Below are 24,444 nucleotides of genomic sequence, written 5' to 3'. Positions count from 1 at the left end.
GGGAAAAAAAATCGCGACATGCTCCATGTTAGTGCGGGTCTCCCGCAGGCTTCTATGGAAGCCGTCCGGATCCATGGAGCACCCGTACCAGAATTAAACTCGCCTCTTCGGACGCTGCGGTTCTTCCTTCCTTCGCGGGCGGATCTTCTTTCTTCGGCCTGGCGCATGCGCGCAGCATGGCAAGCACATCCGCCAGGCCGAAGAAACAAGATCCGGCCGCGAAGGAAGAAAGATCCACAGCGTCCGGAGAGGTGAGTTTATTCTTAGGCCTCATGTCCGCGGGGCCGGAGGGTCCCGCTACAGATTCTACATGGAGAATCTGCTGCGGGCCTGATTTTCCCCGCGGACATGAGGCCTAAATGATGTCACTGTGGTCCGTGGGGGTCTCTAGAGATGCCTTCAACAGACCTTTATGTTCTAGGTAAAACCTTGTGCAAAAAAAGGTTAAAAACTGGATGTACAGTCAGTAATCAGTGGCCACAGCGGTCAGACTGGTATGTTTTGTGATTTATCATGTGAGCATCCAACGTTCCTGTTCTGTAGGTGAGAGAGAAGTGCGTTTAGATCACTTCCTCGTTTATACTGGCCTCGCTGTTATCAGCTCCAGCAGATGCTGGGGCAGCACAATTGTCTGTAGATATGATGTGTACAGTTTTCACTCCTCAGCTGTCTCCAGAGGTTCCTTTAAGGTCTTTTTACAAGGCAGTTATAAGTTTTTGTTTCAACTTTTAATGTCCTTTTATTTTTTTTATTAATATTTTTTTTTACTTTTACATTTGCTTCCGTTTTTTTTTGTTCCCCCTAATGGGACTTGAACTCGCTATCATGTGATCGCTCATACAGTATAATGCAATGCCGTAGTATTGCATTATACCGCATTCTGACAGGCAGTCTTATCGAGATGTGCCACATTCATTCATGACCTCTCTGGGTGCCTTCAGGAGGCCCTGGGCTGTCATGACAACCGAGCGGCTCTTCACGCCGATACGGGGATTTAAATGCCATTGTCACAGTTGGTAGTGGCATTTCAATGGTTAACAGCCACAATCAGTGTGAGCGCTGATCGCTGGTGTCGGCTGTGAAAGACAGACGGCACCTGCCTTGTATGGAGCGGGATCAGCCCCCGATCCCATAACATATGTCCTGTGGAGTGAAGGGGTTGTCCGGGACTTTTAGGACCTTTTTTCCTATTGACAGCCTGTCCTCATTGGTAGATGGTGATGGGGTACGTTGGGATCCCCTCCGATCAGCGGATTCCCAGCCTCACTGCTAGTGTTGCCGGAGATATAAACAATGATTGTTTTTACTAACTTACAGCAAGCAGAGGTATTGAATGGACTGAGAAATGCAGTAGAGAGTTGCAGATTTGTATTTTCCATCGTACAGTGAAGAACCTTTGGGGTCTGTTGTATCCGGGCTTCTTACAGATCCATAGAGTGGTGCCATTATTGTTTCCCCTTACGCATAGAAACCCCAAACATGGGTACTTGGTTTTTCCCCAAGCACCGGCTCCCTTACATACAATGGAGGGACACAAGGGGAATTATATGAATGGATGTCTTTACCACTGCATATAGAGGTTTGTGCCCCCTAGTGGCCGCATTCCTGACTCTGTAATCATTTTTTCTCCTTCTGTATTTCCCCTGTATAGGAGTTGAAGCACCTGATTCTGGAGGCCGCCGACGGCTTCCTCTTCGTTGTGTCCTGCGAGTCGGGAAGGATTGTGTTCGTCTCTGACTCGGTGACTCCCGTCCTCAACCAGCCGCAGACAGAATGGTTTGGGAGCACCTTGTATGACCAGGTTCACCCCGACGATGTGGACAAGCTTCGGGAACAGCTCTCTACAGCGGAGAACGCCATGACGGGTGAGACGCGGGCTCTATGTGGTGCCCATAGCCATTATTTAGGCGGCATGGAACCTAGTTAGATTTTTTTTTTTCTGTCTTGAAGGGCGCATCCTGGATCTGAAAACTGGCACCGTGAAGAAAGAGGGTCAGCAGTCCTCCATGAGGATGTGTATGGGGTCTCGGAGGTCCTTCATCTGCAGAATGAGGTAAGGGCACCTACATTGGGGGCTGCAGCAAATACAAAGCTCACTGGGTTTTCAGTGGGTTTCCCACCGCAGCGCCGCTCTGCATTAGACAGAGTTAAAGGGGTATTCAGGGTACTAAATCATTTTTCAAGTTTTTGCCCATCCACTGGACAGGTGAAAACTGAGGAATCATTTGGGGTCCGACCGCTGGGATACCCACGATCCCGAGAATGCAGCGGTCTTGTTTTTTTTCCCCACCCCCAGACAAATCCCCTACCCGATCCCACCTAAGCAAGGTCACGTTCAATGGAGCGCTGAGCACACGTGCACAATGGCCTCCAGCGTTGACTGTGCATGCGCGGTGGTGCTTAGTTCATTTCAATGGCGCTGACTTAACTCTTTCCAATCCACTGTCTGACGTCTTCCTACGTTCTGACTCAAGCTTGTACAGCTCCAATGTCAGAAGACGTCCAACAGGGTATTCTTACCGTTTATTTGCCAGCCACTCCGCTGTCGGAGCCTCTCTGGCACGCACACACTGGCTTTAGCCAGCAGATGGCACCGTTGTATAACAGCAAAAAGAGCCTTTTAGGAAACCCTGAATCCAAAATTGGATTGGAAAGGGTTAAACAGCTGAGCACTATGCTTGGTTTTTTCCATCAGGCTCATTGCAACGAATGCAGCGGTCAGCGCTTCATTGAATGTGACCTTGCTCAAGTCTGATCTGCAGTCCTCTGGTGAATGGAAGTGGGGAAAACGGGACCCCTGCATTTTTGGAATTGGTTGGAGGAAAGGGGGGTTTGAGCGGTTGGACACTCGCTGTGATCCATCAGTATTCACTCATCCAGCGGATGGCTGAAAAATAATTCTGCAACCAGAACACCCCTGTAAGTGGTTTTGTGTCAGTGGAAAAGCTGAAGCTGGTTGAGGCAATGCCTGGCAGAGGGGCCACGTGCTGTGCAGCCGCTGTACCGTTGCTCCTCATATCTCCATCTTTCCTTTATCCCTAAGGTTAGTTGTTAGATGGTAAGACTGATGGATTTGGACCTACATGCAGCTTTCCACAGATTAACCACTTCCTGCCCTGTGACGTACATACAGCACATTAGATAACACAGTCTGTTTGCTATTGCCGTATCTGTAACGACCCATACAATAACTGGTAACCGTTGTATCCAGCATGGCGAGCCGCAACAAGACAGAAGAGCCTAAATACATGTTGTTCAGGTTTCCGTTTCTCCTCCAAAAAATGCAAAAAAAAATGATTATAAAAGTCACCTGTACCGCAAAATGGTGCCAATAAAAACTACAACTTGTGCAGATCTGCTCACGGGCAAATACAAGCACTCCGAGTCTGAATGCAGAACGCAAAACAAAATCCTATGGCAGCGGGCACGGGCGGAAATTCTGCGGGAATCCCGCAGCGGATTTGGCCTTGTACCGCATGGTGAATGCAGTAAACACAAAAAATAGCAGAATTGGTTTGTTTTTCCACCCGGCCCCGACCAAGGGCATAAAAGCTAAACAATACATTATATTTATACCCAGAAACGGTGCCAATGAAAACTAGACTTGGCATTCAGTGACCCGCCCCCAGATGGCTGTGGTGTTGGAAAAAATAAAAATTATGGCTTTTGGAAAGGGGAGAGGAAAATCCCCCAAAATCATTGCGTCCTCAAGGTGTTAATAGGTTAATGAGTGTTAAACAAGTTGTTTTTTTCCAGATGTGGGAACGCTGCGGTGGATCCGTCCTCCATGAACAGGCTCAGCTTCATGAGGAACAGGAACAGGTGATCTATGGGGGGCTGCAGCCAGTCAGATAGTGGCCTGCTGTGATGGGGGGCTCCATTCCAGGGGCTGCAGCCAGTCAGATAGTGGCCTGCTGTGATGGGGGGCTCCATTCCAGGGGGCTGCAGCCAGTCAGATAGTGGCCTGCTGTTATGGGGGGCTGCATTCCAGGGGGCTGCAGCCAGTCAGATAGTGGCCTGCTGTGATGGGGGGCTCCATTCCATATGTCCTTGACAGAATGAGTCTTACCTTTTTTGTGTGTTTCAGGAACGGCCTTGGTCCGCCCAAAGACGGAGAGCCTCAGTTTGTGGTGGTACATTGCACAGGATATATTAAAGCATGGCCGCCTGCAGGTAATTCACGTATTCTTCTACGTATGAGACTGTGGCATTTTAAATAGTGCAATCCATAAGATGCTTGAGTAGAGCGCCCCCTGTTCAGTCCATGGCAGATGGATGTGCGGGTGGAATGAAGTGTCAGTCAGTGGCTTTACTCCGATCCATGATGCCAACCACTCAGCATATGCTGTCATAACTGCCTATCGTCACGTCTCCTGACTAGGGCAGCGCAGTGCCAGGCATGCCAATGTCAGCGGTCCGTCACTTACATCCATCTGTGCGTCGCCAGATCGACCGATCTCCCCATGTTACTGGGTATAGGGAGGACATGTTCGTCAGCGGCAGGAAAGGCTGCATACATCAATACGAATCTGTCCAGGACGCCTCTCGGACAAGTAGGAGTTGTAAGACCTGCTGCACTGCCCCCTGACATGACGCTCCGAGCATATAAAGGTCGTCCAGAAGTGGAGGAAATTGTATCTAACAGAAGGAAATACTGTGAAATAAAAAAATGACCCATTAACCTCTTAAGGACCAGACACCTTTCAGGGATTTTACCCATGTGGTGGTTTTACTTCCCCGGTTTTTCTTTTTTTTTTTTCTTAGGCTCTCAAAATTATTTTTGCTGCATGTTTTTCCCCCTTTGACATTATAGGGCTAATTTTTTACTTTTATTCCACTGACCTTTTTTAATTTCCCCCCCCCCCCCCCCCCCCTAAATTTTTATTACGGGTAAAAAGATTTAAAACGCTGTTTTAATTTATAGTTAATTTTTAAAATGTAGTAGATTGATGCTAAAATTAAAGTGCAGGAATCTGTTCCTCATTGGTTTTTGCTCGGCGTCAGCAATGGGAAAGTTTCTATGTATAGATTTTTACTTTATTAATTAATTTTTTTTTAACTTTTTGTAACATCTATGACCCCCATGACGTCATATCAGACCTCTGGGGGACACTTATATTGCCGTTTTTTTTTGTTTGTTTTTTTAAGTTTCCCACTTTTCCACTGTAGCTGGGGCATCCATAGGAGTCTCAGTTACAGGGAAAAACATCCCCCTGCAGTGACAATAGTCACTAATACAGCTGATCAGGGTCAGACGAGACCCTGCAGCTCTGCCGTAGCGGGACCACCTGGCGGTCACGTGATTGCCGGGTCGAATAGTGGAAGTAACACTTCCCCTGTCTCTGCACTACATAGCGCTCATTGAGCACAGTGTAGCCTGTAATTGAGAAGGCAGAAGCGTTTAAAAACAGTTTCTACCTTCTCCTCTGGGTCCTCGGCTATGACTAACAGCCAAGGTCTCGACCTGCTCCTGCTACATTGCAGAAGCTTTAATCCTGTGCTGTATTTTTGCTATTGGACAGGATTAAAGCCCAGGACCAAGCGCTGTAAATTTATTCTACTTGGTCCTTAAGGCGTTAAAAGGGTTATCCAGCCCCTAAAAAGGGTGATGCTAGCACGTACGGCACGACTGCTATATTTCCACCCGCTAGTCTAATGGCTTCTACTCCTGGACAACCCCTTGAAATGTAATATGCTGCTATACAGATCTGCCTGGAGTTGGGTCATACTAACGGATTATTATATTGCCAGGGGTGACGTTACCAGACGACGACCAGGATGCAGGGCAGAGCAGCAAGTTCTGTCTGGTGGCCATCGGCAGGTTACAGGTGAGTCGGGGTCTTACTGGGATGAGTTGTACATCATGTGAGGGGGTCCTCATGCCGCTCATGTCCCTTCCTTCAGGTAACAAGTTCCCCTAACTGCACAGACATGAATAGCATCTGCCAGCCTATAGAGTTCATTTCTCGACACAGCGTGGAGGGCATGTTCACATTTGTGGACCATCGATGCGCTGCGACTGTGGGCTACCAGCCGCAGGTAAGATACGGCTTCTGGGCTTCGGTAAATATTACTTGTCTTTCATGTGAATGTTGAGTTTCATTCATCACATGCGGACTTTACGTCCCCCTGCCCCATGATCTTCCCTTGCATGACTGTACAGGGTTACTTCTGGCCCTTTTATGACAGGATGCAGATCAAAGCCATCGCTGCTCATTCTAGAATTTCCTTCTTATTGTCTGTAAAGGTCATAAACCGCTTTCTATTCTCATGTCTTTTATTTTAGGAACTCTTAGGAAAGAACATTGTGGACTTTGCCCACCCGGAGGATGAGCAGCTGCTGAGAGACAGTTTCCAGCAGGTAATCTGTATGTTTAGGGACAAACCCATCGTAGGTTATAGTGCAAGCGGGCAGTCTGTGTTCTGGACTCCTCTTTACCATGCATGTTCTTTCCATAGAGATAAGCAGCTGTCTGGAGGTCTCTGGTAACCGCTTATCTCCAGGATGATAAATAATCCTCCTCTTTGGCTGGGTTCACACGGGACAGAAATCTCGCGGCTTGGCCACACCGCAAACCCAAGATTTCCGCAGGAGAGCCACAGCTTCGTTTCCGCCCGGCTTTGCCACAACGGATTAGCCACTCCATGTGGATGAGATTTTTGCAAAATCTCGTCCACATGGCTGGCTTATCCGGTGATTAGCGACCATGGGCAGAATTGCTACACGGAAATTCCGTCCCGTGTGAACCCAGCCTTACACTGAAAGCGAATTGGTTGCGTGAACGAACAAGCTGATGACGTCCTCACTAGCTCATTTGCACTGGTGCAGTGTGTTTACATGGGCAGATTCATTGTTGACTCATTCAACTAGAATTTTACACTTCTCCTTGAGTGTTTAATCCATGTTGAAAAAAATCATTTTGCAACCGCAGCACTGCGCCCCCTGTTGGCATGTGTCAGGTGCGGGCATGCTGCGCCCTTAGTTGGCAAAGCTGGCTTTTTCTACAGCAATGCATAAAATTGCTCTCTGATCGGCTGTACATCTCCACATGTGAACAGGGGGATTTACAGCCGATTCGTGGGAACGTACGATCGTACTGATGATCGCTTGTCTCCGTATGATCCCCATAGCTGTGGTTCTCGTCTCCGTATGATCCCCGTAGCTGTGCGTCTCGTCTCGGTGCCGTCCCCGTAGCTGTGCGTCCTCGTCTCGGTGCCGTCCCCGTAGCTGTGCGTCCTCGTCTCGGTGCCGTCCCCGTAGCTGTGCGTCCTCGTCTCGGTGCCGTCCCCGTAGCTGTGCGTCCTCGTCTCGGTGCCGTCCCCGTAGCTGTGCGTCCTCGTCTCGGTGCCGTCCCCGTAGCTGTGCGTCCTCGTCTCGGTGCCGTCCCCGTAGCTGTGCGTCCTCGTCTCGGTGCCGTCCCCGTAGCTGTGCGTCCTCGTCTCGGTGCCGTCCCCGTAGCTGTGCGTCCCCGTCTCGGTGCCGTCCCCGTAGCTGTGCGTCCCCGTCTCGGTGCCGTCCCCGTAGCTGTGCGTCCCCGTCTCGGTGCCGTCCCCGTAGCTGTGCGTCCCCGTCTCGGTGCCGTCCCCGTAGCTGTGCGTCCTCGTCTCGGTGCCGTCCCCGTAGCTGTGCGTCCCCGTAGCTGTGCGTCCCCGTAGCTGTGCGTCCCCGTAGCTGTGCGTCCTCGTCTCGGTGCCGTCCCCGTAGCTGTGCCGTCCCCGTCTCGGTGCCGTCCCCGTCTCGGTGCCGTCCCCGTCTCGGTGCCGTCCCCGTCTCGGTGCCGTCCCCGTCTCGGTGCCGTCCCCGTCTCGGTGCCGTCCCCGTCTCGGTGCCGTCCCCGTCTCGGTGCCGTCCCCGTCTCGGTGCCGTCCCCGTAGCTGTGCGTCCTCGTCTCGGTGCCGTCGCCGTAGCTGTGCGTCCCCGTCTCGGTGCCGATCTGCATTCTTGCCTATTATCATTCAATAACATCAGGTCAAGAATCGGCCTACGGAAAAGGACCTTTAGGCTCTTAAGCGTTATCAGCCGCTTCCCTCCTGTCGTTAATCTATTCCTATACTGCTCTGCAAGCAAATGAAGACATGTGTTTCATCCCTTACCCAACCTCTAGGGGGCATCATTTCATCATTCTGAGTGCAGCTAGTTCCCTTGTGATAACGTACAGAAGCGTCTCTCCGCGTGGACTAGATTATACTCCATTACATATTCGGTCGTCTTGTCTCCCCCTCTAGGTGGTGAAATTAAAAGGGCAGGTTTTGTCCGTCATGTTCAGGTTTAGATCCAAAAACCGTGAGTGGCTGCTGATGAGGACCAGCTCCTTCACCTTCCAGAACCCTTACTCCGATGAGATTGAGTATATCATTTGCACAAACACCAATGTAAAGTAAGTCACGTGGGTGTGGCGGGTGTTTATATGGTACGATGGGGACTTCTGACTTTTTGGGGTTTTTTTTAAAGTGGTTTTCTGGGACTAGAATATTGATTCCGGTTCCTCAGGTTAGCAGGTCATCTGCATCCGATCGCTGCGGACCCCACTGATCAGCTGTTAGATGAGGCCGCAGTGATTGGCGACGATCCTGATCAGCAAACCCCCACCAATCTGATATTGACTCTATCCTGAGGATGGCTCATTAGTATCCTAGTCGCGGAAAACGGTTTTAACGTGTTATTTTTTTTTTGCTAATTAATTATCTCTTATGTTTAGAAACTCTAACCAGGAGTCACGACCAGCCTTAGCCAGCTCTATGCAAAGACCACCATTAGGCCAGAGCATTCCACACTCTCTGGACATGGGGCCAGGACAGTTGGCTGCCAGGTGGGTAACATGTGGGTGATGATGGAGGAGACGACATGTCTGGAGTTTACAGATCGGTGAAACTTTCATTATTTGTTCTGTTATGCCCCCATGTCATCAGGGCCGGCTGCATAGATTTGCATCCACAGCCCCCATAACACTATCACTACTCTTTTTCCCCTACTCTCTCCCACCAGATAGGATCGCTTTAGACTTTTTTTTATCTCTCCCGGTACTTTGAATGTGTTAAGTGGCCAGTCCCCACCGCTCACCGTTAATCGAAGACTTGAGATTTGATTGACATTAGTGGGGACCACTTACTTGACACACATGAAATGCTGGGAGACTAATCCAAAAACGGCCCATAGGGGGCTATGGGGGTGAGTAGGGTGAAACGTAGAGCAGCGATGGCATCAGCAGGGCTGCCGCTGCAAAGCTATGCAACTGGCCTTGCTGACCTGAGGACATGACAGGTCCTCTTTAAGGACTAAGTAATGCGTATAGTTCTGAAATATAAATGACAGCAACTATATCAGTAGGTGGCGCTATAGGGTACTTTACCACATCTACTGGAGTCAAGTGGTTCGCTTACCCAACAACATTTTGTTGTATTCCTCAGCATGTCCTCCTCGCCTCCATGCAGTGAGAGAAGTCTCCCCCTTCGGGGACCCGACAGACCGTCGCACCAACTACGCTGTTTATCCAAGTTTGGTTAAACTGCGATCAGCTGCTGAACTTGGTTTAAGGGAGAAGCGCTGCAGCAATACTACTTGGTCTGTGATTTGCAAAAGCAAGTTCACTTAATCTGCGATCAAAGAACCTAGAAGAAATGCATCGTGCACGGCGATTGGTGACTGTAGTCAGGTGACCTTCCCAGCATTCATAGCGATAGTAAAAACCTGGCCGCTACCAGCCGCAAATGTGGGTGTAATATCCCCACCCAGGAAAAAACCGATCAGCCAAGTCGGCCATCTTGGTTTGTGGCTGCTAAACGAAGCTCAACTAGTTGGATCTGCCAGAATCAGGGGATCAAATTGATCTGATTTGAACCAAGATCCCGGACCGAACTGTGTTGGGGAAACGTGTTTTTACCTGATCACATATCAAGGCTTTGGTGCATTGGGCCCCAAGTCACGTCTTACTGAGCACTCCTCCCCGCTGTGACACGTCAACAGTCACATGTCTGCAGATCATAAGTCACGTGTCTGCTGGCGTGACCCAGAGAGGAGTGCTGCGGGATGAAATGTGTTCCAGAATGGAGGGGGTTAACTCCTCTTGCATGGAGGCCGGGAGGACACACCGAGGAAAATTGGAAGCTACAGGACCTTGGGCCATGGGGAGAGGGATGAGAACCTCAGCAGAGCTGAACTTCAGTAAAGCAATTAGTAAGTGCTTTACCTGGAACACCTATATGCAATAGTGAAGTTTGCTCTGCCTGGATTGCCATTTATGGTCCGTTTACACGTAACGATTAGTGCTCAAAACTCGTTTAAACAAAGAAATTTGAGCGATAATTGTGACGTATAAATACTAAAAAATGGCTGACTATGGCTGACTATGGCTGACTATGGCTGACTATGGCTGACTATGGCTGACTATGGCTGACTATGGCTGACTATGGCTGACTATGGCTGACTATGGCTGACTATTCGCTCACTTGTCGTTATTGCTGACTTTCAGTCAGCGAAAAAATGATCACTGGATCACCGGCTTCTCGTTCCGTGTAAACGCTCCCTCTCAGCACTCCACGTAGGCCGCCTGCAGACGGGCGGGTCGGATCCAGCGGGGAGAATTCTGGCCACGGGACCCGACCCGAGCGTCTGCAGAGACGAGCGCGTACTCGCCCGCGCCCGGCGGCCCCGGCTCTTTCATGTGCCGGCTGCCGGGCAGCCGGCGCATGCGCAGACCGGAGCCGGCGGCTGGGTGAGTGACGTTTCTGTGCGAGGCTCGCAGAAATAGGACATGCCACGGTTTGTTTGCCGCGCGACATTTCGCGCGGCCAAACCATGGCCGTCTGCATAGGGGTGCGTATTGTAATGCACTCCTATGCAGGCTTTCAGTGGCGGAAATCCTGCGGGAAATCCCGCCGCGGGATTTCCGCCCGTGTGCAGGCGGCCATAGAAGGTGAAGTGCTGAGCAAGAAGCCCACGATCCCGCTGTAAGTCACTGTAAACGCTCTGCAGGAGCGCCAACGACCTTAGCGGTGATGTCAGCAGTCATCCAGTCGTTTGAACGCCTGTCGGCCCGTGTAGAAGGGCCATTAAACGTAGCTGCCCTCTGCCTTGCATTGATATTCTGTTCTACCCTAGTCTGGCTATTGTAACACTAACGTCTTCTCTTCCGCCCAGACCGCCGCCCCCGCCACAGTCAGAACTGGATGTTGTTCCCAGTAGAGAGAATTTGGTTGCATACAACCACTCGCAGGTAAGTTACAAATGTAGTGACGGCAATGTTACTGATGACTGCCCTCGTATGACTGCTTTTAGGGCTGTGTGCGCATCAAAATGCTGCCCTACAATGTGAGATTAGCCTGGTCCTTAACCCCTTAACACTAAGGATGTATGGAGGGGGATCGTGGGCCGACGTCGCTCCATACAATGGGGCTCCAGCTGCCTGCAACGCCTCCAATAAGCTGCGCAGCTGATTAGAGTTGTTAACCCTTTAAATGTCGCAGTCAAATCTGGCAACGGAATTTAAATGCCCCGACTGATGGTTGGGGCCCTGCATTGCCCCCGCGATAAGAGCTCAATTAGCCCTACAGCTGCCATTGTAGTCTTCCTAAAGCCCCCAGGGCTGCCATTGCAGATTACCTATCAAGTCATGCCTGTGGTGTGGCTTGATGGAATGCATTTCAGATGGTGGTATAATGTAAGGCTATGGTATTGCATTATACTGCCGGAGCGATCACACCTTCACAAGTACTTGTCCTGTGGTGGCTAAAGAAGAACACAGCTGGGTATGGAGAAGGGAAGCGGCTCGGCTCCCAGGCCCACTTTATACAACCCCCGCCCCCCAGGACCGCAGGACCCATTGTAGCCGTGAAGCGATTAAAGAGAAGTTTCACCTGTAAACCTTTCCTGGTGTATCACTAAGCAAGCAGTCCCATGGTGGTGAATGGGAGAGGCCAGTTACAGCCATGCCGCCATGTTGGTGCCCCTTCTTGCTCTACTGGTTGTGAGGGTCCCAGCACACAGATCCCCACCTATGAATGCGAACGGCTGAACAACATGCAAACGCAATTGAAACGATTCCTCTGCCTAAAAAGACAGGCTGCATGAGTTTGTTCTCACTCTGTATAAACGGAGCCTAATTCTTCATCTACGGGGGTGTTTTCAGAGTGGAGCAGCAGAGTTGTATTTGTCACTTTCCTTGTTTTGCTTTGCTGCAGGTTCCAGTTCAGCCGGTGACGACAGCAGTTCCTGATCATAGCAAGTCTATGGAGAAATCCGATTCTCTTTATGCGCAAGACAGAGATTCCAGGTTTGCAGAAATCTACAACAGCATCAACCCGGGTGAGTTGGTCATGGAGGACGGATGGATAACATATGACGTCGGTGGGCGCTATGTACAGCCTGATGCAGAGAGCTCCCCCCAGTGGAGACTGACTGCAGACAGAACTTTATCATATAACTCCATGAGCTTGTGGTTGTACCTCAGATGTAAAAAAGCGTCAACCGCCATGCAAGTCCATTATGAATCTGCACACAGTTTAAAGGGCACATGCCATCAGAAAAAAGCTTTTATTTACATTTTTTTATTAATTTTTACATTTTCAATGTCCCAATCTATATTTTTGTGGATTAGACACGTATGAGGGGTGGAATATCCTCCATAACGCCTTTGTCTAAAGGCCTCCATGCACACTAGAGTTTGGTTGCCTGAACTTGCTAATAACGGTGAAGCCAGATGACTCTGTGTATGGGGGGGCAGCTCAACTTTTACCTGCCAGATGATGCCTGCAGAAAGAAGGATCGGGGACCTCAAATTTCACTGGCTGATACTTTTGTTCCCCGAGAGATGGCTAAACATCCTAAGCTAGAAGAAGATGGTGCGAGAAATCCATCTTCACTGCATAGCAATAGGGGGACTTCCAGCTGCGCCTGCACTGTTCTCTGTAGTGCACACAGAGCTGCTCCTATATAGCAGTTTATTTTAGAGATGCCTCCTTTATATTTTACTTTTCCATCCTCCTGTACCCTCATGATTTGTCTGTTTCCCAGGCTGGTTTTGTTTCTGTCCCCAGGCATTATGTAAGGAGAACCGTTCTGCGCTGCAGACGGCTTCTCCCCTTCACAGTGCCCTTTCCCCACTGGACCTCATGCACTGTCAGGGTCTCGTTGCATCGGGTGTGCAGCACTATGTGACAACCCGATGCGCTGAGTCTGACAGTGTGTATGTTGGGGAATGGGACGCTGTGAAGGGAAGAAGACCTCCCCAACACAGAACAGCTTCTACTAATACAGCACCCCAAGTACAGCGGCAGGAGTGGGACAAGACATTAATAAAACACCCAGGGCGGTGGGACAGACAGATTGGGGGCACAGGACGGTTGAAAATATAATGGAGACATTTACTAATGCCCTGTTATATGGGAACAGCTATGCCTGCGCTATAGAGAACAGTGCAGGCACAGCTGGAGTGTCCCTTTCTGCAATGCATTTAGGTAATAAACGGGTTTTCAGCCCATTCTTCACCTAGCTGCACAGAAGAGGGGATTTGTAAGAAAAAATGTACAGAATAGGCTGATGGGCATTTTTGCAATATGTCTTATCACCTATTCTGTACATTTTTTTTTTTTTTTAAAGTGCAGCTACTCTTTAAGTTGCCGAGGCCGGTTGTTCCTCATCTGTCATTGTATTCTCACAATTCTAGACCAGAATAAAGCACTCAATCCTAGCGGAGTCCCCGGCAATCAGCAGCTCTTTCAACAAGCCAGCACTTTCACGCCAGCCCCCCGCCCGGTGGACAACTTCAGGTGAGAATCCAGCAAATCTTCCAGTTGAACTGACATGCATGCAAAAAGAGGAGTCCAAGAAGTATGAAAAAGTGACTATCCAATCCATGTGGCCTTTTCATGGCTGCACTTCTGTTTGCGAACACCAGGTGGCAGTGTGGACCTTTTCAGATCTTGATATTTTTTTTTTTTAGGGGTGGTGGGATCGTTTCTCCAGGCAACATTATCCAGCAGCCCGTGTCCGCAGGGCAGATCCTCGCACAGATCTCACGGCACACAAGCCCCACACAAGTGACTGGGACTAACTGGAGCTCCGGCACACGTCCGTCCTTCACAGCACAGGTAGAAAGCTTTACTGTTCACCGCGATACATCTAAAGGTCTCCGTCTTTTGGGTCTGCAAGCTCTTGGATTTTTATGTTTGCCTTTATTACTCATTCATTCTAATTTACAGGCAGCAAAGACTCAGTCTCCTCCGTTTGGTATGGGAAACTTTCAGACCGCTCCTACCAACTTCAGCCCATTGTCCTCCCAGAGCTCAACCTCCTCTCCAGCTGGGGCCACATACCCCAACCTGGGCAGCAGGACCAACAGCTTCGGTAAAGAGAATTGGCCTCATGTTTTCTGTTTTTGGGCTTTTATTTCTTGCCCATTGTTTTGCTTCTTGGATTATCTTTAACTGCTTAGTGACTGCCCATATGCCTTTTTACGGTGGTCACCAGTGGGCTCTATACTGATACAGCGCTGCATTGGAATACTGGCATGGGTACCACAGGCCAGTAGGAATGGGGCTCGGCTATCTGGGGACACACCAACAGCTGTTTGAACAGTGGAGGCCAAAGAAACCGCTGATCCCTGTTGTTTCACCCATGTGGCCATGGCTTGTAAAAGTCTACCAGAGGGAAGGGCGTTCCCTCTTATCACCCTTCGGACCCATGTAATGGGATTACAGGGTCCCAATGGGTTGCTATGGCACCTGGAGGCTAGAACATGGCCTCCGGGTCTGCCATCTACAGTGGCCTATGACACTCAGCCTCCGGACTTTCTGGATTGGTGCTGGCACCCCCACCGATAACAAAAGTATCCCCTATTTTTCGTCAGAGGGCCCCAATTAATTATAGTAGCTTCCATTGTACTTTGTATTGTGTTTAAAGCAACCCTCCAGTTTCAGGCCAAACTCAGTCCCGGGACAGGAGGGAGGGGGGGGAGGTGTATCATACCTGCTATTGTTCTTCTCTGCTTTCCATCCCATCCACTGGTTCTCGTCCTGATTTTTTGGCTGTCCAAGATGGCCGCACAACTTTCTATCTAGCTTATCACTGCATTGCTCTCCAATTTGCCTAACACGACCAATACACTATGAAGATTGCTGGAAATCTTGGATGACTAAAAACTGACCCCGGAACCAGCAGAGCAGATCAAACAAGTGCAGGTGATATACACCCTACCCTCCGCCAGGCTTCATCCAGGATTTTGTCCCTAAACCGGAGGATCACTTAAATGTTTCCTGCCCTACATAGTAAAAAAGAAAATTATATATATATATATATATATACACACACCTACCTGGCGGGTCCCAGGAGGACAGTATTTTGGCTTCGGTTGGGTCTATAGTGGTTTATAGACATGTTCGCTGCCTGCTCTAAGTGTTCCCCATGATATATGCCTACTATACACCAAACCTGATGTGGATACCGTAAATATCACCTGTAAAGTGGCCATCATGGCCGCCACATGCTATTACTGACATTCTTGTTTGTCTTTTTAGCCACAGAGGTGGGACAGCCTCGCGTACCCTTCCAGACTCGGGCAGCAGATGCGGTAGGAGTGTGGCCCCAGTGGCCCCAGAGTCAACATCACGGTCAGAACAATGCAGAGACTCATGTCCAGTCACAAGCCAACCAGTCAGAAGTCTTCCCAGTAAGTCTATTCCCAGTCACTCCAGTATGGCCGACAGTCCCTCCGTAGGGAGCGGGCGCAGGGCAGACAGTAATACTCATGCTACCTGCTGATATGCACCTTTATCCTGACATTTCTGTAATTGCACACTTGCTCTCCCCCATGCTTGCCGAGTGGTCTCCCTCATGTGTACATTCAGCTGCATGGCACAATGGGAAGAGCCCACCAAACACCAATACAGGCTTATACAATCGGGGGTCTACAGGGGTGTATCTATAGGGTTTGCAGTTGTACTCAAGCCCTGGGTGGGCTCAAAAGAATCCTCTGCCCCATATTGGGAGGCCACAACTAAATGAAGTGTGATAGTTGGGGGGGCCCCTGTTGTAGACATCACATTAGGGCCCATTGGGTTGCTGTTGCACCTCAAGATGTCTTCCACTTGCTGCTGTTTATCTTCATAGCAAGCAATCTTGCATGCAAAGGGAGAGAGGTACTGCAGCTCCGTGCCCCTGACTTCCGTGCCCCTGACTTCCGTGCCCCTGACTTCCGTGCCCCTGACTTCCGTGCCCCTGACTTCCGTGCCCCTGACTTCCGTGCCCCTGACTTCCGTGCCCCTGACTTCCGTGCCCCTGACTTCCGTGCCCCTGACTTCCGTGCCCCTGACTTCCGTGCCCCTGACTTCCGTGCCCCTGACTTCCGTGCCCCTGACTTCCGTGCCCCTGACTTCCGTGCCCCTGACTTCCGTGCCCCTGACTTCCGTGCCCCTGACTTCCGTGCCCCTGACTTCCGTGCCCCTGACTTCCGTGCCCCTGACTTCTGTGCCCCTGACTTCCGTGCCCCTGACTTCCGTGCCCCTGACTTCCGTGCCCCTGACTTCCGTGCCCCTGACTTCCGTGCCCCTGACTTCCGTGCCCCTGACTTCCGTGCCCCTGACTTCCGTGCCCCTGACTTCCGTTTTACTGCATTACTTCTAATGGCGTTTTTGAGAACTGGGGGATCCCTCAATATATACGGGGTGCAGTCAATAATCCGGCTCCGGCGCTATATCTCACTACTGGTGTCCTACACGGAGATAACAATAGGGTACTTGAATAGGAAGACATGGATGCATTACATGATGGCATGGAGCACCGGCCCCTGGGGGCCCTGGAATATGGATTATAATCTTGTGTTGTGGCCCCTGTAAGAGAGGAAAACCCAACTGCAAAGTTGAAGAGTAGCATGTGAGAAGCAGAAATCCGCTCCACATGTCTCTCTAAATCTCCTAAGACCGCTGCTAGGACTGAAGAAGAGAAATGTAAGTTCTGGTATTACGGCCTGTGAAAGAGTACTGGAAGTGGGCCCCTTCTGCTACGATAGGACGGATAATCCAAGAAGTCGTCTGCAGGAGATTCCGGTACCGATCCACGTTGGGACTCCAAGTACACTTCTGCATAGGCCGTAATACCAGGACCTATATTTCCTTACATCAGTCCTAGCAGCGGTCCCACGGGACTTAGAGAGACGTGGGAGAAGCTTTCTGCTCCTCACATGCTACTCTTCAACTTTGAAGTTGGGTTTTACTCTCCTTCTCTCACAGGGGCCACAACACAAGATTGAAATGTTCCGGGGCCCCCAGGGGCCGGTGCACCATACCACCATGTAACGCACCCATGTCTTCCTATGTTATCTCAGTATAGGGCACCAGTATTGGGCTGTAGAGCTGGGACCGGCTTATGACTACACCCGGTATACACAGAGGTAAGCTGGAAGTAGAGGCAGATTCCTGATTGACTTCTTCTCGCCCCCAGGATATGTTGTCCATGCTGGGAGATCAGACCGCAAGCTACAACAACGAAGAGTTTTCTGAGCTCAACATGTTCCAGCCTTTCGCTGAGTAAGGACAGATAATGGATCCAGATGCCTACAGATGAGCACTCGCTCCCTCCTCCCCTCAGGCTCTTTTCTCTTGATCTCCTGCAATGGCCAAGGAGAGAAGATGACTATTTGCGGATGAAGGAGGTGGATGATCCAAGCAGGACATGGGGAGGAACCATCACAGGGACACCACAGAACTGCCTTCTATATGAACTAAGGAGAGACCCTCTCCAACCCTCACCAGCTTTAAACCCCCAGCATCGTGCCACTGATTATTTTTCATCTTCCTCCTTGAATCCAGGGTTCATGTGACGAGAAGACCAGCAGCACCCCCACACCCCCGAAACATTTCATTATTATGTAGTGACCTTAATATAAGACCCTAAAAGCTATCATTTTAGGCTCTATCAGGGATGAAACTTGCGTAGGATAATCACAAACATTGTCGGTGCCTTTTTATCATGTCAGGACAGGAAATTGCTAAAGGACAAAGAATCCGTGCCCAGGGGGTAGTGCAACGAACCGTGCCCAGGGGGTAGTGCAACGAACCGTGCCCGGGGGGAGTTCAACAAACCGTGCCCAGGGGGTAGTGCAACACACCGTGCCCAGGGGGTAGTGCAACACACCGTGCCCGGGGGGTAGTGCAACAAACCGTGCCCGGGGGGTAGTGCAACAAACCGTGCCCAGGGGGAGTTCAACAAACCGTGCCCAGGGGGTAGTGCAACAAACCGTGCCCAGGGGGTAGTGCAACAACCCGTGCCCAGGGTACTCCTACATCAGTGAGACACATGTAAAGTTTTTAACTGCTTTCCAAAACTTTTTGGCATGTCATAGGGACGTGTCAAAAACTTTGATCACTGGGGGTCTGAGCGCCCGGACCCCACCAATCGCTAGAACGAAGCAGTGGAAGCGCTCATCAGAGTGCTGTTACTACTTGCTACCTGAAGATGAACCCATAGAGTTTCTGTTGAGCCAGTCTTCAGCTAGCGAGCTGGGACTGCACTTGGCTGAGCGCTTCTGCAGCTTCGTTCGGGGGCTCAGCACTTGGGCCGCCAGCTATCAAAACTTTTGAGATGTCCCTATGACATGGCAAAAGTTTTTAGAAACTACAGCCACACTTCTAAGGTCCGTTCTTTAACTCTTGATTACTTCGAGGAGATACTTTGGCGTCTACTTATTCATCAAGCGTTAAAAACCTCCAATATTATAGACCAATTCCTTGAAGTTCAGGCCGGTGCAGCATGGAGAACAGCAAAGACCCTAGTGGGGTAACTCAGGACTATCTTAACGGGGTTGTCTCACCATGACCTATATCACATGTGGGGAGGTTCCCTGCTCGGGACGTCCGTCCTGTGAGCCACTTGCTCACTGGTAGAGCTGGTCCATCCATGACTTTACATGGTCCGCCATTCATTTGGCATTGCCAGAGGTCAGAGAAGCCGGACTTGCAGTGATGAGCCGATGGACAGGCCAGCTTCCATTTACAAAGAGGCGGCCTTCGTAAGGGAACCCCTCTAATAAGGTGGATTTTTGTTTAATATTTGATAATAATGCATGGATGACAATCTTTTACTGAAAAGCTTTTCGGAATTTCAAGATGGCCGCCATTAATAGTGAAAATAGGAGAAATCTCTAAATGGCGGCCGTTCTCGCACTTCAGAGAAGTGACCGCCCTGAAGTACCCGTTTTTGTTTTTAGATGTTCTAAAATCAGAGTTTTGGGATATTCTCCTGGTCCGTACATACAATTCAGTCTGAGGCCGATTCTATTGGACTTTTGGGCAAACATAGAGTGCAGCGTTAAAGCGGTTGTACAGGGTTAGGGGGAAATGGCTGCTTTCTTGCGGAACCGACGCCATACCTGATTGCAGCTCTATTAAAGCGTATGCACTTGGGCTGCTATACAGCCAATGGACAGGAGTGGCGCTGTTTTTGGAAGCAAGCAGCCATGTTTTCTCTAGCAGAGGTGCCCCCTTTAAGGCTGCTGCGTCCTGTGTAGCCACTAGCGTGTGAGCAGTATACCGTCACGCTGTTTGACGATCCCCGGATCAGCACAGGTTTTTACGTCTTGTATTACGTTGCGCACGTTTCTTCTGCAGGATAACCGGCTTCTTTCTTGACTTTTCCGCGCTCTCTTGTTACTTCAAAACTTTTTTTGTGCAAAGTGTTTTATGTGTAAACAATATGAAATAATATAATTTTATGATAATTTTTACTCGCTCCTGTAAGCGCGGTGGGCTTCTGTGGCTTCTGTGGCTTCTTTGTGTCTTATTCCCATGGCCGGTTCACCCAAGTATGAAGAGTGGTCCTGTCTAATCATGGTAAGTGGGGCTGAGACTAGAGCTCTTCAACAGGAGCGCCGCCTTTGTGCTTTATGGACGCAGCTCCAGTGCAGACCGCTTGCACTACGTACTCCTCCTACAACTGTGATGAGGTGTTGCAGACAAACTATGGGCAGACATGTCTGCTTTGGAGCTGTGTACTTAAAGGGGTTGTCCAGTTGAAAACTATCCTAGGATAGGCCAACAGGAGTCTGATGCCTGGGATTTCCACCGATGAGTTGTTCACAAGCCAAAGCGTTCCTGCATTGTGCTGATTTCTGCAGGAAGCAGACAGCTCTGTTCCCCCTGCTGTGGCCAGACTTGGTATTGCACACAACATTATCATTCACTTCAATGATGACCAAGTCTGGTTACTGCAGTGGAAAAGGAGTTGTCTGCTTACTGCAGAAATGGGCTCAATCCATGAGCACACGGACCCCAGGAACAGCTGATTAGTGGGGATCTCAGGCAGCAGATCCCCGCTGATCTACTTTTGATGGCCCATGCTGCAAATATTTTACAACTAGATGACCCCTTTAAAGGTTAGGGACACCTTTTTGCGTTTATTTTTAAAAAATACTTTCTGAAATGGGATTAATTACCAACTACCTACCAATTTTGCTATTGCAGAGTCTGTGACTTCTGCTGCGTGTGGAGCCGATGACGCACTCCTCCTCGCTGTGTCGGCGCTCTCTGTTTCCGTCTTTTCTCTCTTTAAGGCTAATTGCATATCACTAGCACATTTATGCGGCCGGAATACTGATTAGTGTCCTGGCCCGGCTGCGGGTCTCTGACCCAATCTCATCATAAATGTCTATAGAGTTAGTGTGAGTGGACCCGGACTTGGGCCAGGACACTTGTCTGTTACAGATGCATAAATGTGCCTGTGATACTTGTATAAACTGGCCTTGGTGTTCGGCTGCCTGTCCACGGGCGGGTTTTCATTGCGGATTCTCACTGCAGGGAAAGCTCTCCATAACGTCGCTATGCAGAGCGCTTCCTCCCCCCTGTCCACGAGCGGAGAATCATTGTGATTCTGCGCTCACAGGCGGCAGATCGCAGCATGCTGCGAATTTACTGCGATTCTCCGCGGTCAGCCTATCAGCTCCTGCTCCTGGGCGCCAGTATCCCGCGGCAGGATATTGCAACGCCCGTGGACAGGCAGCCTTAGAGATGGCAGCAGGGAGGAGATTGTGCAGAGCAGAAAAGAGTGTGGAGAGAGCAAAGCATCCAAGTTATCAGGGAGGGCAGATCACAAAGGGTTTAAATAGGGAGGAAAGCACAAGGGGAGGGAGAAATCATATAGGCTATGCTTCAGCGTGGAGAGATGAAAGAACCTGCGGCAGATTGTCAGGGCAGGGAGGGGAGAAATCACACACACCACACCATCAGTGTGTCAGTAGAAGGGAGCAGAGATTTTACATTGGCTGTAGAGAAAGAAATCTGTACAGGAATGAAGTTGAAACTAGTAGCAGCTTACAAACTGCATATCGGGGGTCTGAAAAGGAATGGAGATTGAAACCTAAAACTTAGTGCAACTTTGTTGACTTAAGATCAGTAATATATGCTAATCATTTATTGCAGCAACAGGGGGGGGGGGGGGTCCATGGTCTTTAAAACCGCAGGACAATTTTAATGTTTAATATTAGAGATGAGCAAGTATACTCGCTAAGGCTAAGTACTCGAGCGAGTAGTGCCTTAGCCGAGGATCCTTCCACTCGTCTCTAAAGATTCGGGGGTCGGCGGGGGGCAGGGGCCGGCGGGGAGGAACGGAGGGGAGATCTCTCTCTCGCCACCACCACCCTCCTCCCCCCCGCTCACCGCCCCAACTCACCTGTCACCCGCGCTGGCAGCCGAATCTTTTGAGACGAGCGGGAGGATCCTCGGCTAAGGCACTACTCGCTCGAGTACTTAGCCTCAGTGAGTATACTCGCTCATTTCTGTTTAATATGTTTTTATTAAAGCTTTTGTAGAATTTTACACAGTAGTAACAAAACAGACCTAACGAGTAGCTCGTCTCGCAGGCCTGCGGCATTAATATAAGGGCTGTAAAAAGGATAGATCGCACCAAAATATAACAAGGTGCCTAACTGACACCCCTTTAGTAATTGTACTTTGGCAGTGGATCGTTCGATTACCGGACCCGCAAATACACTTAGCCCATCTGAACAGGAGAAAGATGGAAAAGAAAACAAAGTCCAGTTTTTAAATAGCGACGACGACAAAAAAAAGAGAAGCACAGAAGAAAAGAGACCCAACACACCGAGCGTACACGCAGATAGGGGAAGGGAGGGTGAAGAAGAAAATAAACAAAAAGGGGGGGGGGGGGGTACCGGGAAAAGAAAAAGGGGAGGGGGATAGGCGGGGGGAGGTACCGGGAATAGAAAGACAGACAGAACAGGGAGAAGCCCTTTCGTGGCTAACAAAAAAAAGGTGGATGGCCGCTCAATTCCAGTGGGTCGTCATTCCAGGAATCAGGTCCGCGTCATGACTTCATGAAAACCTCTGGGACGACTTGTCACCTCACCGCCCCGTAATATTCTGAAACTCAACTGAGTCACGAAATTCGTTCCATATGGACCAGGCGCGCCTGCCTGAGCCCTCGGCACCAGAGCCCTCACCCCCAGCTCCTCCATGTACATCAGTTGATTCAGCTCTTGAATAAATTTCATAGCCGAGGGGGTAACGCCGCTTTGCCAGTGGCGTGGAATAACGGCCCTGACTGCGGTGAGGAAATGGCGTAGGAGACCCTTCTTAATCATAGCAAAGGGACCGGGGATAATTGGGAGCAGCGCCAGTTGTGGGGTGACCTCCACTGTGCTACGTGCCACCCCCTCGAACAGCTCAAAAACCGTCCTCCAGAAATGCTGTATAAGCGGGCACTGCCACCAGATATGCAGCATGGCACCGCGTCTGACCCTACATCTCCAGCAAGTATCGGGCAGCGATTGAAATATGCGGTGAATCAGATCTGGACATCTGTACCACCTGGAGAGGAGCTTAAAGGGGTTGTCCCGCGCCGAAACGGGGTTTTTTTTTTTTTCAAACCCCCCCCCCCCCCCCCCCCCCCCGTTCGGCGCGAGACAACCCCGATGCAGGGACCTAAACAAAGCTTACCGGAGCGCTTACCTTAATCCCCGCGCTCCGGTGACTTCTATACTTACCGGTGAAGATGGCCGCCGGGATCCTCTTCCTCCGTGGACCGCAGCTCTTCTGTGCGGTCCATTGCCGATTCCAGCCTCCTGATTGGCTGGAATCGGCACGTGACGGGGCGGAGCTACACGGAGCCCCATAGAGAACAGGAGAAGACCTGGACTGCGCAAGCGCGGCTAATTTGGCCATCGGAGGGCGAAAATTAGTCGGCTCCATGGGAACGAGGACGCTAGCAACGGAGCAGGTAAGTATAAAACTTTTGATAACTTCTGTATGGCTCATAATTAATGCACAATGTACATTACAAAGTGCATTAATATGGCCATACAGAAGTGTATAACCCCACTTGCTGCCGCGGGACAACCCCTTTAACGTTTTTCTCCTGCGCCACACAGGCCAGGGGTAATTTGTGTGCGACCGTGAATGCTCTCCCAATCAGAGTCCTGCAGCTCCAAAGACAAGTCCCTCTCCCACCCCTTGGTGTATTGAGGAAGACCCTGTGTGAGCTTCCCTAATATAATACCGTAGATCCTTGAGACGACACGGGGATGGGGTGGGATGGGGATGGGGGGGGGGGGGGGCTAGTTTGTAGAAATAGCTTTTCAATGGGTTCAGTGGGATCCCAGAGGTGACTCTACCCCATCCGAGCCCTCCAGAAGGAGGACAATTGGAGGTACTCCAGCCACTGTGGTTTCAGATCTGGCCGGGACGCCTGTAAATCATTGAATGATGGAAGGCCCACCGGACCTGTTATCTGACAGCACCTCATGTCCTCCTCCTCTCTCCAGTCAAGGAAGCTCTGTTTCTCCTGTCCCGGGGAAAAGGCAGGGCAGTGGGACATTTTTAATCAAGACTATGTACTTCATTTTTGGTATATTGCAGCCATTAAAATACCTTTGTATCCACGTCTGTCCTCAACCCTGAATTTCAAGGGGTGAGGCCCAATGTCCACGGGCGATTTGATTTGCAGAATCTACATGGGTCACCTGCGCAGAAGATTCGCAATTCAAAGTGCCTGCAGGGAAGCATTGGCAGCTGCGACTGAATTTAAGGGTGGATTCACACGAACGTATATCGGCTCGGTTTTCACGCCGAGCCGATATACGTTGTCCTCGTGTGCAGAGGGGGGAGGCTGGAAGAGCCAGGAGCAGGGACTGAGCTCCCGCCCCCTCTCTGCCTCCTCTCCGCTCCTCTGCACTATTTGCAATGGGGAGAGGCGGGACGGGGACAGGGCTAAGTTCCGGGAATTAGCCCCGCCCCCGTCCTGCCTCCTCTCATTGCAAATAGTGCAGAGGGGCGGAGAGGAGGCAGAGAGGGGGCGGGAGCTCAGTCCCTGCTCCTGGGCTCTTCCAGCCTCCCCCCTCTGCACACGAGGACAACGTATATCGGCTCGGCGTGAAAACCGAGCCGATATACGTTCGTGTGACTTCACCCTAAGCCTGTAGGTTTGATTTGCGGACCGGTTGGTGCAGA

The 24,444-nt window shown here is 50.4% G+C and overlaps 1 protein-coding gene across 2 annotated transcripts in view; it reads left to right on the top strand.

Moving 5' to 3' along the window:
* ARNT (aryl hydrocarbon receptor nuclear translocator) overlaps positions 1-19,712 on the top strand; it is a 50,056-nt gene extending 30,344 nt beyond the window's left edge. For both annotated transcript variants that reach the window (XM_066609198.1, XM_066609197.1), the window contains 16 exons: positions 1,652-1,865; positions 1,951-2,053; positions 3,757-3,822; positions 4,088-4,173; positions 5,752-5,828; positions 5,905-6,039; positions 6,287-6,361; positions 8,227-8,378; positions 8,700-8,810; positions 11,138-11,213; positions 12,178-12,301; positions 13,662-13,764; positions 13,938-14,085; positions 14,197-14,341; positions 15,511-15,662; positions 17,432-19,712. In XM_066609198.1, the coding sequence (XP_066465295.1) occupies positions 1,652-1,865; positions 1,951-2,053; positions 3,757-3,822; positions 4,088-4,173; positions 5,752-5,828; positions 5,905-6,039; positions 6,287-6,361; positions 8,227-8,378; positions 8,700-8,810; positions 11,138-11,213; positions 12,178-12,301; positions 13,662-13,764; positions 13,938-14,085; positions 14,197-14,341; positions 15,511-15,662; positions 17,432-17,521 (1,857 nt within the window). In that variant the 3' untranslated portion in view covers positions 17,522-19,712. The remainder of the gene's footprint in view (positions 1-1,651; positions 1,866-1,950; positions 2,054-3,756; positions 3,823-4,087; positions 4,174-5,751; positions 5,829-5,904; positions 6,040-6,286; positions 6,362-8,226; positions 8,379-8,699; positions 8,811-11,137; positions 11,214-12,177; positions 12,302-13,661; positions 13,765-13,937; positions 14,086-14,196; positions 14,342-15,510; positions 15,663-17,431) is intronic.
* Positions 19,713-24,444: the final 4,732 nt, after the last annotated feature.

The sequence above is a fragment of the Eleutherodactylus coqui genome, chromosome 6 (assembly GCF_035609145.1).
Source record: "Eleutherodactylus coqui strain aEleCoq1 chromosome 6, aEleCoq1.hap1, whole genome shotgun sequence".
In the NCBI taxonomy this organism is placed as follows: Eukaryota; Metazoa; Chordata; class Amphibia; order Anura; family Eleutherodactylidae; genus Eleutherodactylus; species Eleutherodactylus coqui.
This window is presented reverse-complemented; position numbering and strand designations above follow the sequence as displayed.